The 18,761-nt window shown below is 29.7% G+C and overlaps 1 protein-coding gene across 1 annotated transcript; it reads right to left on the bottom strand.

The window, feature by feature from the left end:
* Positions 1-2,158: 2,158 nt before the first annotated feature.
* Positions 2,159-6,774, bottom strand: LOC135949157 (putative serine protease K12H4.7). Its single transcript, XM_065498622.1, has 7 exons — positions 6,538-6,774; positions 6,302-6,483; positions 3,653-3,888; positions 3,173-3,404; positions 2,915-3,111; positions 2,449-2,844; positions 2,159-2,271 (listed from the first exon to the last, which is right to left on the bottom strand). Exons 1-7 carry the CDS (start codon positions 6,772-6,774, stop codon positions 2,159-2,161), a joined length of 1,593 nt encoding a protein of 530 aa, XP_065354694.1.
* Positions 6,775-18,761: the final 11,987 nt, after the last annotated feature.

Genomic DNA, 18,761 nt, shown 5'->3' with positions numbered 1-18,761 from the left:
CAACAACCGATTAACGAAACTGACACAAGGCAAAAATAACAATAGGCTGGATCTTATGGAAACATCCTACATGTATCCTTGGACGAGCTACAGCAGACCAATCACATACTTAACAGGAACAACAACCGTTTAACGAAACTGATACAAAAATAACAACAGTCTGGTTCTAATGGCAACATCGTACATGAAGACGCACGATACTGCAATAACAAGGAGTGCAATCTTACATGGCAAATATGCGAAAAAAAAACAACTGCAAACAAATCGTATAAGATGGAAGATGCTTTGTGGAAGCCAAATGCTCCCAAGAGGGGTATTGGAGGAAAAAAATATTTAACTAGAATTTTTTAAAAATTTCAAAATTTTTCGTAGGTTGTCTCACACTTTTATTCAAAACACTAGATGTAATAGATCGATTTTATTGATTGTCAATAGCGAACTACATAGGAGAATGATAAACAGTTTCCTATAAATCCGGATGATTTTGGTTGTGTATTTTGTATGTGAGAGTGTTTTACACACACATTCGGACATTGCACAATCGCCTTAGAATTTCAAGATGCTTTGTGGAAGCCAAATGCTCCCAAAAGGGGTAATGGAGGAAAAAAATAGCGCTTACCGTTGCAGAAGATCGCTTAAACAATGTCGTTTTATCATAGATATTGGCAGCCTAGTCTACCTCTTATGAGTTGGCGTCAATTTGGCAAAAATCTCGCTAACTATGATACAGATTTAATGATGGCGTTTTACCTTATGAAAACTCACTTTGATAATTCCGACATGCTGCTCAATTATATAACTTATCATTGAAATTCGGCATTAAAAAACAAGTAAGAAAGTATGGTCGGTCAAGCCCGACCATATAATACCCTACACTAAGTAAAAGAGCAAAAACATTATTCTTTTAAAATTTCAATAATTTATATTTTTGAGTGATTTTCGGAAGTGGGCCTTATATGGGAGCTATGACCAATTATGGACCGATCACCTTGAAATTAGGTCGTGTGATTTATGTCTATATTAAATTTAACTATGTTGAATTTTGTGTGTATACCAAAATTTTTAAGCGATTTAAGCACGTTAAAGTTATTTTCGGAAGCGGGTCTATATGGGAGCTATGACTAATTATGGACCGATCGTAACAAAATTTGGTGTCATGAATTTTGTATATATAAAACTTATTTGGTGCGGAATTTGTGGAGATACATATATAAATTAAACATTTATGACCGATAAAGTCCAATTTCGGAAGGACATTTGTATGGGGGCTTGGTGAAATAATGGACCGATTTCAGCCAGTTTCAATAGCCTTCGTCCTTGGGCCGAAAAAATAATATATACCTAATTTAATCGAAATATCTTTAAAATTGCGACCTGTACTCTGCGCACAAGGTTTACATGGACAGCCAGCCGACCAGTCGACCAGCCGACCAGCCAGACGGACATCGTTTAATCGACTCAGAAAGTAATTCTAAGTCGATCGGTATACTTTAAGGTGGCTGTTAGACTAATACTTTTGGGCGTTACAAAAATCTGCACAAACGCATTATACCCTCCCCACTATGGTGGTGTAAGGTATAAAAAAGGCAAATGCTGCCAGAACAGACTGTGAATGCCAACTCGCTCCTATTTGGAAAGCCCTTATATAGCTCCCTAGATAAAGCTTCTCGGTGTCAGAAGATCTTCTCTTGTTGTAGGATTATGAGTCCCTGTTAAAGAGTCCTTAGCTATAGAGTGACATGTTGTCCGTCCCTTTGAAATGAAAGCTTCATATCAAATGTTCCATCTTAACGGATATGCATAGGCATTATCTAAAGATCAGTAAGAACCATGACTTCAAAGTGAGGATATTCTCCTATAGGTGTGTTGATAAAATGTCATGTAGAAGATAAGATGTAATGGGACGAATAATTTAGATTTGCAATGTTTTCGAATTTTCCACGGGCTGAGCATAAAGATCCTAAAAGCCAGGTCTCTGACAAGATCTCTTCATTTTCAAAGTATGTATAAGATAAGATGGTATTCTCAGAGTAAATGAAGCATAACTCGCCTAACAACAAAATTTATTCCAACAAATTCATATACTCCAACCACAAAAACAATTAATTTCACTTAAACAAAATCACATTTAACAATAATTATTACAAATTACTTAGCGCTAATGATACCTTAAAATTCTATTAATAAACGAAGCCACTTTCAGTTTGGCCACATTCATTTCCACCGTGTCTTTAAGGTTTATTGAACCCATGTCCTCCACATGACTATAGTCTGGAACAAAGACAATAAACAAGAATTAATAATAAACAAAGGAGAGTTGGAGTAACAATGTTTTTTTAGTTTTATAAAAAATAATTAAAATTAAAAATTCCTCCTTTGTTAACCGTACACCAAAGTTAAAAGTACACCAAAAATATATACAATTACAACACAAACTCACTCACTTACCTTTAATAAGTAAAACATTATGGCCATATTGTATGCCAGCTGCACGCCAGGGATCCAATAGACCATGTGTAAAAATAACATGTTGAGAAACATTAGAAAAACCACCAAAAAGTTTATTTATCGCTAAAGCTCTGGCCTGCAGTTGTTGTACTGTTAGTAGTTGAGGTTCTTTGCCATGACCCAAATTTTCAACACCAACAACAGAAGCAGCATTATTATTGAAATTTCCAAAAACATCCTGACACAATTGCTGGAAATAAGACAAAGGCACCTGTCCGCCAAATGCTGCTGATGTAGAGGTGGGAGTTGTTAACACAGTATTTGCAGTGCTTATGGAGTTGGCAGTGGTGGAAAACCAACCAAATTCATGACAGGTTTGATAAAACCAAGGACGAGCTAAAAACCAACAACAAATTTAGTTTTGTAAGAGAAAATATTAAAATTTATGAAATATGTAACTACTTACTGCCTGTTTTAAATTCATTTACATCTGTAAATATTGACTGCATGCCCTGATAGGAAAAATCTAAACACCATTCCTCCTCTTCTCTTATTTTCAACTCATCTGATGTTGAAAATAATTGTGTCAAATATTTGATTAAAGCTTCAGTGGGATTCAAGTCCAATTTAGTAAATGTTAAACAAAATTGTGGTATTAGGGAACTATTTAAGAATGCAAAATTATTATTAATTTCAAATTATAAATTTTAATCGAAAAGCTCACCTATAGCTTTGCACTAAGCTGGCGAAATAATTGCCTAAGCCATTGAAAAAAGCTTGGCGATCGAGAGGATTTGTGGTGTCAAATGATTGGCATATTTTTAAACGTTTTAATAGGCTATACATTTTTGAAGACTGCATTATATTTACCAAGCCTTTGAAAGCTTCCTCAAGCTTTTGTTTACAAGTTACACCGCCTTTTTGTTGCAATGAATGCATGGTTAAAGACAAGTATTCTGCAAGAAAATAAAAATAAAATATTTAACGAATAAAGAATAAAATATTCAAAATGTTTTTAAAAACTTTGAAGTATTAAAAGCTTTAAGCTTAATTGTGAAAATATCAAAAACCAATTAAAAATTAAAGCCTTCTTAAAAGTTTTGTTACAAATTGTTTATAAAGCTTTTTTGTTATTTTACAAAAATTTTTATATAGAACACAAAAATGTATTGAAAGCTTTTTTGAAATTTTTTTTATTTCTTACCATTAAAATCCATTTTAGCCCTTAAGGGAGCACTGGAAGCCCAGGCTACATCTGCCATTTGTGGATATAATTTCATAAACCACGCAACCATGCTGCCAGAATATGAACCACCTACTAAAACGACTTTTGAATTTTCTAAAGCTTTTGCTGAAGACTTCTGATAAGTTAGAAAGTATTTTAAGTCGGCCAGAGATTGTAAAACATTTAAATACTGTAAGTTGTTGGTAGATGAGTTACTAGAAAAAAATTAAGAAATTAAGCTTTAAAAGTAAACAAGAGCTTTTATTTAAACTTTAAGAGAAAAACGCAAAAGCTTATCCAATTTTACAATAAAGAAACTTAAAGCTTTTAATACATATTTGAGTAAGAGTTATTATACTTGCTTCAGAAGCTTTCAAAATATGAAAAGCTTTTCGAATAATTATGAGGTTATGAAAGCTTAAAGATAAGAAATATTAAGTTTTATTAAATTTGAAAAATTTTCAAGAAGCTTTACAAATATCAAAAAAAAAATATTTTAAAAGCTTTTAATATAAAAACGAGCTGTAATGAATTTATGAAAGCTTTAAGTCAATAATGTTGTAATTGGCCATTAATTTATTTGAAAAAGTTTTACAAATATCAAAATATGAAAAGCTTTTCGAATAATTATGAGCTTATGAAAACTTAAAGAAAAGAAATATTAAGTTTTATTAAATTTGAAACATTTTCCAAAGGCAGTACAAATATAAAACAGATTAAAAAACATTTTAAAAGCTTTTAATATAAAAATGAGCTGTAATGAATTTATGAAAGCTTTAAGTCTAAAATTTTGTAATTGGCCATCAATTTATTTGAAAAAAAAATTACAAAAAATATTTAAAGCTCTTAATATAAGTAAGAGCTTTCATGAATCTTTAAGAAAAAACTGTTAAATAATTTGAATTAGTTGGAAAATTTTTCGAAAAATAAATATCCAAAATAGTCATTAAAAGCTTTAAGTATGTACATGAGCTATTATACCTTTACTAAAGCTTTACAAAAAAACTCTATCATGTGCCTGTTTTAAAGTTTTCCAAAAAAGCTTATAAAATAAAAAAAAATAAAAATTGGAGCTTTCATGAAAAAAAGGCAAACAACATTTAAAAGCTTTCATAAATTTATGATCATTTTAAGATAAAATACTAATTAGTCCCTCAATTCCCTTTAAAATTTTTCATAAAAACAACCATTAAAAGCTTTTAGTATAAATATTAGCTTACATGAATTTTCCAAAGTTGAAAATACAAGTATTTATACCCTACACCACCATATTGGGGAGGGTATAATGAGTTTGAGCAGATGTTTGTAACGCCCAAAAATATTGGTGTAACGTCCACATTAAAGTATACCGATCGACTTAGAATCACTTTCTGAGTCGATTAAACGATGTCCGTCCGTCCGTCTGGTTGGCTGGCTGTCCATGTAAACCTTGTGCGCAGAGTACATGTCGCAATTTTGAAGATATTTCGATCAAACTTGGTACATATTAGTTTTTCGGCCCAAGGTCCAATCCAATAGAAACTGGCTGAAATCGGTCCATTATTTCACCTAGCCCCCATACAAATATCCTTCCGAAATTGGACTTTATCGGTCATAAATGTTTAATTTATAAATGTATCTCCACAAATTCCGCTCCAAATATGTTTTATATATACAAAATTCATGTCACCAAATTTTGTTACGATCGGTCCATAATTAGTCATAGCTCCCATATAGACCCGCTTCCGAAAATAACTTTAACGTGCATAAATCGCTTAAAAATGTTGGTGTACACACAAAATTCAACATAGTTAACTTTAATATAGACATAAATCACACGACCTAATTTCATGGTGATCGTTCCATAATTGGTCATAGCTCCCATATAAGGCCCACTTCCGAAAATCAGTCACGAATATAAATTATTGATATTTTAAAAGAAAAATGTTTTTGCATATTTACTTGGTGTAGGGTATTATATGGTCGGGCCTGACCGACCATACTTTCTTACTTGTTTTATTTTTTGTTTTAAATTTGCAGAAAAGCTTTTAAACATAAAGACGGTTATTCTTTATTGGAATCACCTTTATTTGGAATTATTCTAAAAAAATAGAATAATTTAAAATTAATAAAGTATTTCGTGATATTTCAAAAAGCTTTAAAAAAATAAAAAATAAGTAAAAGCTTTTTTAAACATTGAAAAGTTTTCTAGGCATGATCGTTGATTATTTTCAGAAAATTAATATAAATAACTTTTTTTTGTTTAAAAAGCTCTTAAAAATAATATTTTTTATCAAGCTTTCAAGAAAATTATAAATTTTTTTAAATAAAAAGATTTTAAAAAGCTTTAAAATAAAAATACAAGATCTAAAATATTTAATAAAATACATATATGTAGTACAACAAAAATCATTGAAATTGGATAAAAATTAAAAGCTCTTGCAAAAAAAACAAAATTTTATGTATTGAGCTCTTAATGAATAACTTTTTCAACTAAAACCTTTTCAAAAAACTATTAAAGCGAACATAAATCTTTTAATATTGAAGAAAAACAGTAAGCTTTCAAAACAGCTTTTATGTATACAGCTTTTAAGGAATAACTTTTTGAGGCAAAAGCTTTTTTTTATTTATTTAAATTCTTGAACTCACCTTCTCGGCCAACTTTGACCATAATAACGATGTTCGGTGTAAAACATTACAGCTGCCTGCTGCCTGGCCATATCATAAAAATGACCACTTTTCAGCATATGAGGGAATATTTCCCATTCGCCACCCACAAACACAAATACGGGAGCACCAGTTTGATAGAACTCATCATTAACAAAATAACGCTGCAAGAAATTACTAATGAAATAACTATTTCATTGGAAATTTTCATAATTTACCATCATCCAGGTTTCAGTATTATTTGCATCGAAATGATTTAGTGGCTGTTGCAGCCACTTTTCCTTTATTTCTTTATAATCTTTGTGGGTATTATTTGGATTTATGGGCGGTTCTCTTAACATTATTTTAAAAACTTGTTGGTAGGGATTAATTTTACGCGGCATTAGACACGATACATTATTTAAAGCGTTTAATAGTTGTAAAGCGAGAATATATACAGGTATTAAGTTAAACATGATTACTACAGTTAAACAAAATGTTTAAATGAATATTAAAAATGTTTATTATTTATATGGAAAATTTTGCAATGTAAAAAAAAGTTGTGTGGTTTTAAAATGAATTAATAAAATGCAATGGAAAATAATCTAGAATATGAACCCCTATATTAATGTTAGGACAAATGCAATTAACTGTATAATTATTAAAATATAAAAAAAAGAATTGCAATTAATTTAACATTGGTTTTGATATCTACTTTTGAATTGTTTATTTAAATGATTTTAATAATAAGCTATTTAAAAAAATTTGGATAAATTTTAAATTTGGGTCTACAATATTTGAAAATAATTATTTTTGTTTTTGTGTATATTTTTATAACTAATTGTCAAATTTTTATAAACTTATGTCCTGTTTTTCTATAGCGAACGAGTACTTTGAGTGGAAATTTAACATGTGTTTTGTTATTGTAACAAAAACAAAATACATGTAAAACGTCCAAACAACGACATTTACATCACATTAGATATTCTGAACGAGCGATTTGAGGGCATGGTCATTTCATGTAAAGGCGATCTGAACATCAAGATCTTGCGATTTGACCTCGTTAAAATTTTTCTTGTGGTGTTTTCTTAATCCGCAGATCTATCCGAATAAGCTTCAAACCATAGCGGTCCTCAAAACCAACATAACTCATGGAATTGGTCAAATTCGACATGATTTATGTGTCATTTTACAAACAAAATTTTTGGAAAAAACAATGAAGAGATCCGAATCTTATAAACCCAGAAAATTGTACTTTAAAATAAAAATTTTGATAAATTTTTAAGAAAAATTTTTTTTTTATTTTTTAGCGAAAAAAAAATGTTTAGCAAAAAAATTATTTTTTTTAATTTTTCAAATACTTTTTTTTAAATTTATAAGTGATACATTTTTTATGGCTGAAAAAAAAATTCGGAGTAAAAAATATTTTTCCCGACTTTGCAAAGGCCTTTGCATAGCAATTTTAAATAGCAACCGAGCCGAGAGAATTCCCTTTATACACTGTGTGTAATTTTTTGAGTCATGGAAATGTAACCATATACGGAGTTTTGCCCAAAGTCATGCACTTTTTTATGGGCCCCCAAAAATTTGGAGCCTCGGTGTCAGTTTTTCAAAAAAAATAATCATTTTCTCAGGCTCATATCTTGCAAACACTTCGGAATTTCGATCTACTCTCTGAGTCAAAGTTGTAGCTCTTGTCATAAAGAAAAAAAATTTTGAACATATAAAATCAAAAAACTCATCTTCAAGATCAAAATAGCAAAAAACTTAAAAAAACATTCATTTTTTACCTTTTTTCCCTGTTCAGGTCCATAGGTAGCAAACCGTTCCAAATTCAAGGAAACAATCAACTACAAAAATGTACCTAAGATCTCAATAAACAACTTTCTGGAACATATAAAAATCCTAGAAATGATTCTTAACACCGTTTAAGTTAGTAAGAAAAAACTAAAGGAATTAAGTGTTTTGGGCCATAAACTATTAAATTATTATAAACTAAAGCATACTTTAAGGCAACTATAAAAAAAATATTTCGAATTTTTTAAAGTTTTTAGCGATTTTGATCTTGAATATGAAGTTTCTTTGATTTGATATGTTCACAATTTTTGTTCTTTATGACAAGGGCTACAACTTTACCTCAGAGAGTAAATCAAAATTCCGAACTGTTTGCAAGATATGATCCTGAGAAAATTATCACTTTTTTGCAAAAATTACACCGAAGCCCCAAATCTTTGGGGGCCCATAAAAAAGTGCATGACTTTGGGCAAAACTGGGAGACACGGGTCTTTTTTTTTTGGTGTTTTATCACGTAGTGGTTTCCGTATATGGTTATATTTGCATGACAGGAGCAGTATTGCCCTTTCAGTTAAGAGCCGGGAAATTCAAAAGGTCACAGACTTATTGGTAGTGATGGTATAAAAATCGTAATCTAACAACAAATATTAATATGTAAAACAGTTTTCATTATATAAAGGGACGGTGGGCGTGTCCTTGTGTAAATTTTCGTACATTTCCATTTAATGCTACTTAATGTCGGTACCAAATTTAATTTTTACTACAACTCCTTGTATTTTTGCCCATTCATTCTATGGAAACAATGCACTGTGCGGTGTACCAAGTTTTAACAAATTTGGAAAGGGTAAGGTCCGCTGTCTTGATCAAAAAGGGTTGTTTCCTCGCTATATTGTTTAGAAGGGAATCTTGTGTAATAAAATATATCTTAGAAAAATATTCTTTTGAAAATAGGTCTCTTTTTGAAGACACACAATTTTCAGTTGAGGCAAAAAACTGTTTTATTATAACCTACACCACCATTGTGGGGAGGGTATAATGCGTTTGTGCATTTGTTTGTAACGCCCAAAAATATTAGTCTAACACTCACTTTAAAGTATAGCGATCGACTTAGAATCACTTTCTGAGTCGATTAAACGATGTCCGTCCATTCGTCTGGCTGGCTGTCCATGTAAACCTTGTGCGCAGAGTACAGGTCGCAATTTTGAAGATATTTCGATAAAATTTGGTACATATTATTTTTTCGGCCCAAGGACGAAGCCTATTGAAACTGGCTGAAATCGGTCCATTATTTCACCTAGCCCCCATACAAATGTCCTTCCGAAATTGGACTTTATCGGTAATAAATGTTTAATTTATAAATGTATCTATACAAATTTCGCTCCAAATAAGTTTTATATATTCAAAATTTATGTCACCAAATTTTGTTACGATCGGTCCATAATTAGTCATAGCTCCCATATAGACCCGCTTCCGAAAATAACTTTAACGTGCTTAAATCGCTTAAAAATGTTGGTATACACACAAAATTCAACATAGTTAACTTTAATATAGACATAAATCACACGACCTAATTTCATGGTGATCGGTTCATAATTGGTCATAGCTCCCATATAAGGCCCACTTCCGAAAATCACTCAAAAATATCAATTATTGAAATAAAAGAAAAATGTTTTAGCTCTTTTACTTAGTGTAGGGTATTATATGGTCGGGCTTGACCGACCATACTTTCTTGCTGGTTTTTAATACATTAATTACAATGAAAGTTGAAGTCCGTTACAACTGTATTTTTGGCGAAAGAGTAGAGAAATTGATGTTAGATTTTTACAGCAGGTAGAAATGTCCACTGTACATCCATTTCTTGCATAAAGTGAAAATAGAAAAATTTTTGAGTTGAATCTCTTTAAAGGAACCGGTGTGATATGAAGCAACAGAAATTGTCATTAAAATTATAATTAATTTTAGAGTTAAATGGCAACTCCTCTTCATATTTTAACCCCTTTTTGGTTGCTCTCTTCTCTCTCTCTCAAAACAATTCTATGTTTTCTTATTAAAGCTTTTCCTGACAAATTTTCTCTCTATCTCACTTAGTCTTACTCATTTGTTCATTATGAAAAGCTCTATAACTTTCACTAACCACAGAAAACACTCATTAAATTCCACCCTCTTTACAACCAGTTTGTAAAATACAAATTTTACTATAAAGAAAAACGAAGCAGAAAAAGAAACCACTCGAATACATTGATGCCAGCAGTTTCATATAGTGGCCTCCTGTTGCTCGAAAACTAACAGGTGGCTACGTCATGACTGTCATTGTATGTTAACATGATATTAAAAGATTTAGACATGAAGTTAAATAGGAAGCAACACAAAAAAAACTGACACAAATACATTCATACCCCACAACTGTAGGGAAAGCAAAACACAGATGACTCTTCAACTATAGAAAGGAAACATTAGAAGGTCTACTAGAAAAAGGACGTATGACAGACAACATCTTGAATGGAATACTTTTTTTTTGCACAAAAAAACATTACAGCAAAGAATGTTAAGTAGAGAAATAATAAAAACAAAAGAAAATATGCATAAATGAATATAAAAACACAAACCGAACAAAAAAAATTAGAAAAAAAAACATAAATATAAATATAAAAATGAAAATAAATATAACGTTAATGAAAGTCTATGCAAGAGAGAGTGTGTGTCAGAATGTATGAGTAAGTAAAGTTACTTTTTTTTCGTTTTTGTAAATGTTTTTTTGTATAAGTGCAGGATTGTAAAAGTTCCTTTAACGCACATGTGTATTTGTGTGTGGCTTGTGTTGAGTTTGAAACTTGTAGGAGAATGTCAAATTGGAAGGGTGTGTGCAAGTATTTTAAGAATACTTGTTTAACTTGTGTATGAGTTAGTCTGTTTTTTTTTATATGTTTATGGTTGGGGTTTTATAGTACAGTTACACCTTGACATCGAAACACATTTATCTTATGGTGTTTGTTTTTCTTATTTTTTTTAATTTCTTCTAACATCAACTGTTACTCTTCAAATGGGAGAAGATGGGGATACTTTAGTTTCTAAAATAAAATATTCATTAAACAAATTCTGCTCTATATCGTGAATTCTAAAAAAGAGCGCAGAAAAAAATAAAAGTTTCTGAAAATACAAGTATTGACCAGTCATTGGATATTTTCTTTTCCAAATTCTTTTAAATTTCGAAAAGATTATTTTTGAAAAAATAATCAAGAAAATTTAGTTTCAATGGTAAATTCACAACCATTTAAGGCTGTGAATATCACTGAGAGAGTGATTTATAAGAGAGCATTTTAGGTTACTGGTTGAGAGGAAACACAAGTAATCAGGATGAAATATTTAAAATTCATTTTATTTTTCGTAAAGGTCTGTTTTTAACCTTTATATTGTTACGAAATTGTACTTGAATTCAAATATAACGAGTTTAACGGCTGATTTAAAGTTGCATAATGCTTTCAAATAGCAGTGCCCAAACTTTAACATATCTGTGGGCATTATTAACATTGAATAAAAGCTTTCAGTTGACCATTGATCGTAAGTTGGTAACGCTGTTTGCTGCGACCGTATAGTCGAATTCTCAATATTCAGTTAAAGAACATTGTAGAAAGTACACCACAGATGGCGTATGTATTAGAAAGCTCTAGACAGTTAAAGAGCAATCTAGAGTGCAGATGGCAGTGTTATAAATAGTGGCAGAGGTTGCAGTCGTTAGTGAGTTTACCAGAGACGCTATTTGAATAAACATCAACAGAGAGCCTTAAAGTTTGTTGTATTTTTCAAGTGAATTCGTTTACATTATAAAGTGTGTCTGTATTTCTGCGAATTTATAAACGTGTATAAAAAAACATTGAGTGCATATTTAATTCTGTTGTTGTACATTTTAAATAATTAAAGAGTTGTTACAATTTTCAAACTACTAAACGGCTTTTATTTGCAATCAAAAGTATCCGGTTTATTTAAAGGAAATAAACCAACGTTTTTAAAAGGTTAAAACGTAACAATATTTATTTAGATACACAGATTATATACATACATTTTTCAAAAACGAAAAAATTTAAAACATAATTTTTTTTCAAGAATTTGCTTCATTTAAATCTGACGAAATTTCATTATGATTAAACACAAATTTATTGATATTTAAAGCACAATAATGATCGTATAATATCAATTATATGGAATCTGTCCAATTACATATTTCGTTGTATTTAAATCTAAACAAAAATTAAAAAGAATACTTTTCTTATAATTTTTTTCTCGAAAACGCAAATCTAACATATTTCAGATTTATTTTCCAAACGAACAAAATATAAAAATGTATACACTTACAAAACTAATTGAACGAAAATAAACAACATAAAAAAATTTTAAATCTACATACACCACATTACACTGTGTGTAATTTTTTGAGTCATGGAAATATAACCATATATGGACATCACTACGTGATAAAAGGCCAAAAAAGAAGATCCGTTTCTCCCAGTTTTGCCCAAAGACATGTAATTTTTTTATGGGCCCCCAAAGATTTCATTCATTTTCTGAGTCTCATATCTTGCAAACAGTTTGGAATTTTGATTTCCTCTCTGCGGCTAAGTTGTAGCACTTGTCATAATGAACAAAAGTTGTGAACATATCAAATCAAAAAAACTTCATCTTCAAGATCAAAATCGCAAAAAACTAAAACAAATTCGAAATAAATTTCGAAATACATTTTTTTTAAAGCTGCCTAAAAGTATGCTTTAGTTTATAGTAATTAAATAGTTTATGGCCCAAAACACTTAATTCCTTTAGTTTTTTCTTACTAACTTATATTGACCTACCTAAACGGTGTTAAGAATCATTCCTAGGAAGTTTATATGTTCTAGAAAGTTGTTTATTGAGATCTTAGGTACATTTTTGTAGTTGATTCTTTCCTTGAATTTTGAACTGTTTGCTGCCTATGGATCTGAACAGTGGAAAAAAGGTAAAAAATAGAATTTTTTAAAGTTTTTTGCGATTTTGATCTGGAAGATGAAGTTTTTTTGATTTTATATGTTCACAATTTTTGTTCTTTATAACAAGGGCTACAACTTTGTCTCAGAATATAAACCAAAATTCCGAACTGTTTGCAAGATATGAGCCTGAGAAAATTATCACCATTTTTTGCAAAAATGACACCAACGCCACAAATCTTTGGGGGCCCATAAAAAGTGCATGACTTTGGGGCAAAACTAGGAGACACAATTCTTTTTTTGTTGGTCTTTTATCACGTAGTGGTGTCCGTATATGGTTATATTTCCATGACTTAAAAAATTACACATAGTGTAATTGAACGAAAATAAACTCACAAAAATAAAATTAAATCAACATCACAAAAAAATCAATATAAATAAATAGAGACCGAAAATAACCCAAATTGTGATAAAAATAAATCACTCATCAAAACTGTTATAAAATTATTTTTATTTAAATGATTTTGTATGACCTTTATTAGTTTTTGTTGGTTTTTAATGGTTTGATGTGAGACAAACAATTCAATTATTCTTGATCTTAATAACTGTTACTTTCTCTTTTTATTTACATTTAATAACATATCTATATATATAAAAATGAAATAATCCATGTATGTAATGTAATGGAGATGGTTTGTAAAGAAAAAAAATTCGAAAATTCCGCGTAAAACTCAGAAATAAATTGTTTGAGTCCAGTCAACTGTAATAAAAAAGGCCCCCTAAAGTACAACTTTATATATTTTATTTGCAAATAAATAACAACAAGCAGGTTTATGTGGGTTGGAGAAACTAACATTAGTAAATAGCTACATACTATAGAATGAATATATGATTATGAAGTAATGCAGTCTGAGTAACATAATTTAGACTTTTTTTAAAATTGTAATATACTTAAACATTTTGATAAATTTTTCGTTAAATTGGTGAATTTTTGAAAAAAAAAATCAAAATTGCTAATTTTTGGAAAATTTGTGATTTAAAAAAAAAAAATTTTTTTTGTAAAATTGTTGATTTTTTAAAAAATTAAGTTTTTTTGTTGAAATTTTTTGAAAATTTTTCAATGATTTAATTTTTCGATTTTGGCAATTTTTGATGATATTTTTTATAAAATTTTTGATTTTTTGTGAAATGGAAAATTTTAAATTCAATGATATTTTATTTAAGCGTTGATTTTCATGAAATAAATTTTTGCGATTTAATTTTCAAGTTCTCTAATATATGTAGGTTATAACCTAACCTTTGCGAAATTAAAAAAATAATTATAAATAACTCATCTTGATTACTTGTGTTATTTTTTCGTTTCTGATTCTCTCAACCTTTAACCTAAAATGTTATAGTATATGGGGGTTTTCATGTCAAGTGAACCAACTTTTGAAATCGATGTCTTCCGTTTATTAGATCCAATACAACTGGATATTAATTCAGACACAATTTTTCAACAAGATCGGTGGAGAACTCTCTGAGTAGTTAGAAGGGGTAAAAATTTTACATTTTTAGATAGCTATTTCTTCAATCTTTCGAAAAAAAAATAAAAAAAATTAAATTTTTTTTTCAGAAATCAAAAACTTTTTTGACGTTTTTTTTCAAAATGGACCCTTTTTTCTCTCAAAAGAAAGCTTAGTTGTTTTCCTTTAAGACTTATTAGTGTGATATTGGATATCTATCAAAATAAATGTTTTGAAACTCAATTTTTTTGTAAAATCAAAAATTTTGTTGACTGTTTTTTCAAAATGGACCTTTTTTAATTTTTTTTTTTTTGCTCAAAAGAAAGCTTAGATATTTTTCTTGACGACCTTTTTGATCGCTTAATGGAATGAGAGTGGGATATCTATCAAAATAAATATTTTGTAACTCAAGACATACAATTTTTGACTTTTTTTGTTGCAAAATCGAACTTTTTTTTTCCAAAATGGGCCTTTTTTATATAAAATTTTTTCTTCTCAAAAGAAAGCTAAGGTATTTTCCTTTAAGACCTATTTGATCGCTTAGTGGGATGCGAGTGGGATATCTATCAAAAAAATATTTTGTAATATTCAATTATTGCCTTTTTTTTGCTAAATCGAATTTTTTTTGCCAAAATGGGCATTTTTTTAAATATTTTTTTTTTGCTCAAAAGAAAGCTTAGTTGTTTTCCTTTAAAACCTATATTATATCAAAATAATTATTTTGTAACTCAAGATATACAATTTTTGATTTTATTTTTAAATGGTTAAGTGAGTTTACAATTGAAATGAGAGCGGACCAGAGACCATGAAAAACAGGCCTATTTACACAGTTACTGAAGTATACGCCTTTTTTTAAAAATCTATATATTTAAAAATACAAGGCTGACTCATTCATTCACAGACTCATTCATGGCTGATGAGTCAGTGGATAAATGAGTCTGGCCTTGTATTTTTAAATATATAGATTTTTAAAAAAAGGTACAAAAACTCAATATGTATACTTTAGTAACTGTGTGTAATTCTATTCAGTGTCCAGTATTTAGTGTCGCCTGTCAGACTCCATTTAGTGTCGCCTATATAATTCTGTTTAGTGTCCCCTGTCTAACTCTATTTAGAGTCGCCTGTCTGACTCTATTTAGAGTCACCTATTTGACTCTTTTTAGTGTCGCTTGTGAGACTCTATTTAGTGTCGCCTGTCTGACATAGTGTCCCTGTCTGACTCTTTTCAGTGTCACCAGTGTGACTCTATTTATTGTTGCATATATGATTCTATTGAGTGTCGTCTGTGTGACTATATTTAGTGTCGCTTGTGAGACTCTATTTAGTGTCGCCTATCTAACTCTATTTAGTGTTACCTGTGTGACTCTATGTAGTGTCGCCTGCGCGACTCAATTTGTAGTCACCTGTTGGACTCTTTTTAGTGTCGCTTGTAAGACTATATTTAGTGTCGCCTGTCTGACAAAGTGTCCCCTGTCTGACTCTTTTCAGTGTTACCTATATGACTTTATTTAGTGTTGTCTGTATGACTCTATTTATTGTCGTCTGTGTGATTCTATTTAGTGTCGTCTGTGAAACACTACTTCGAGTCATATTTGAGACTATATTAAGTGTCACTCATGAGATTCCATTTAGAGTCGCCTCTGAGACTCTATTTAGTGTCGCCTTTTTGCCAAAAAATTGATAGGAAAAAAATATATTTTTTTTTTTGTAAAAAAAATATATTTTTTTTTAAAAATAGTAAAAAAATCTAGGTATTCATCGTTTTGATTCGATTTGTTGATTGTATCTCAGCCAGTAGTGGGTCGATTTTATTTAAAAGTTTAGAGCATTTTTTTGAGGTAAATATTTTGTCAAATTTTTAAATTTAAATTTTTAAAATATTCTATCTTCTAAAGCAGTCGTTTCTTATTATTGCTGCTGCTGAATTATTATGATGTCAGAGTTTCTCAGTTTTATTAAGTGTCCACCATTAAAATTCTATAGAATTTTTTCCGTTTCCTTTGAAACAATACATTTTTACAACTGCATGTCCTGCTGTTTAGATGACTTTATAAACATTTTAGAAGGCAATGTGTTTTTATGGTTTCTTGTAACATTTTTCATTTTCTTGCTAACAATTTATATGAGTGTTTGTGTTGTAGTAGGTTTTTCCTCGCCACAACACAACGGTAAAGATATAAAATATTTTTGTTTGTGTTTTTTAATTGCAACCATTTCCTCTCTATTGTTTTTCTTATTTTTTTTTTTGGCTAAAAATCCATGACATCCATTAAAATTTACGTTGTACTGTGTTGTTTTTTTTTTTATTACGCCCCATTTCAGCTTGGCTGATTTTATGAGTTGCCATTAAGATATATTAGCTGTTGGCCACAGATACACAGAGTTATTATAAACAAAAATACTCTTATTAAATAAAAAAAAGAAAAACGAACACTTGATTATGTGTGGAAATAAAGTGAAATACACGAAAAGCACAAAATTTATACTAATTAAAATTCAGCGATAAATACCCCTTTTTTAATGTACTGAATGAATGGTAGTGAATAATGAAAATGAATAATGTAATTTTGGGTGGTTATTTAAAAGCAATTAAACAAATTTTGTAGAAATTTCTCCGCCTCTGAAGAGGTTGTAAAAAAATAATAAACTTCTTAGTGTTTGACACAATAACACAGTGTGAAACGTTGTTTTTCAGTTTTCCACTTAAACATTTAAATCCTTTTTTTTTTGCTGATAAAATCTTAATTTTATTTTATACAAACGCCTTAAACTTATTTAAGATGATTTAACAAACTCAAAGCTGGAAAAAAGAAGACTTATAATGTATTTAATGACTTTTTAAATTTTATTTTTCTTCAGCTAAGAAAAACTTTCAAACGATATTTTTCGCGTTTCCCCCTCTCTGTCTTCTCTTCTGCTCTGGCTTACAACAGTTACAACTACTTGAGACGTAAACTAGTAAAACCAAAAAAAAAATGGATAAAAATATTTCTAGTCCACGGATGACAATTTAAACGATTTTCTATGTTAGCGAAGTTGAGACAACTTTATACAGTTTGTTGCAAAATGCAGCTTAGTGTTGCAAAATGCTGTTGTGGCACAGTCATGTTTAAGTATAAGTCGTTGTGTGTATGTTTGCTTATATAAGTGTATTTATACATCCATAAGCAGGATTATAATTTAATTTTTCTCTAAGGAACAAAACTAAGTGCTGGCAAAGAAACTGGTGTGAGACAGAGACAGCGTTAGCGCGCAAAACAGAGCAAGTGTCAAGGCAACCATAAGCAAGCAAGCACGGTCCTGTTGTATTTACACTACACAACTTTATATTTGGAAACTGTGGCCTGGGTAATGTAATGTGGCGATAAATGTAAACATTTATGTACATTCGAAAGTAAAGTCGGGAGGGTGGAAGTAAAACAACATTTATTTTTAATAATAGAATGTAAACGTTAGGTAAAGGTCAAACTTAATACATTATTGTTGTCATTTAAATTTGTTTTTTTTTTTTTTTTTGATTATAATAAAGATTTTGTGAGTCAAAAATATTTAATCGATAGAGTTATTTAAAACAAACACTCTATTATTACTATTTTTATTATTACATATTTTTGTTAAACAAGAGATTTGATTTATTTTAATTAAGTTCATGCCTGCGTATGAGTAATAAAATAATAATCATACGTTATGATGCCAAAAATAAAAATGTCAAATGAGACTAAGAGCCAGTTTTTGACTTCGTATTTAAATATGAATTATATTTAAGTTCTTTTTAAATACGAAAATGAGTTTCTCAGTGCTTTTTTAAATGATATTTAAATGGCCAACGTTGGTCATTTAAATTCTATTTAAGTTTCATAAACTACCATATGTTTTTGACAGCTGACTTTTGTTGTTTGGTTTTTTTTCACTCTATTGTAGTAAAAAAAAAAAACAAACAACAGCGTCTTGCTAAAAAAAGCGTCTTGCAAAAACTACAATTCCGATGCGGGGCAATTGGAGCTTCTTTTGTGCATTTTCCTACCAATAATTTTATTGTTTAATAAACTTTTATTTCTTATTGGGCAAAATGTATCAATTTTTGTTTTGGTTGAACAGCTGTTTTAAGCAAAACTATCGATAAATTTTTGATATTTAGTAGTGCTACCATACTTTTATCTTATTTAAATAAGACAAATTATGTAGCACTGAAAAACTCAAACTGTATTTAAA

Source organism: Calliphora vicina, chromosome 1 (assembly GCF_958450345.1).
Source record: "Calliphora vicina chromosome 1, idCalVici1.1, whole genome shotgun sequence".
Taxonomy (NCBI): Eukaryota; Metazoa; Arthropoda; class Insecta; order Diptera; family Calliphoridae; genus Calliphora; species Calliphora vicina.
The sequence above is the reverse complement of the archived record's forward strand: the minus strand, read 5'-3'. Positions and strand labels throughout refer to the sequence as shown.

Coding starts and splice junctions, on each gene's coding strand:
- LOC135949157 (XM_065498622.1), bottom strand. CDS start 6,774: ATGTTTAACTTAATACCTGTATATATTCTCGCTTTACAACTATTAAAC. Junction 3,405..3,652: donor GGCTAAAATGGATTTTAATG/GTAAGAAATAAA, acceptor ATTTTCTTGCAG/AATACTTGTCTTTAACCATG. Junction 2,845..2,914: donor AAATGAATTTAAAACAGGCA/GTAAGTAGTTAC, acceptor GTTGGTTTTTAG/CTCGTCCTTGGTTTTATCAA.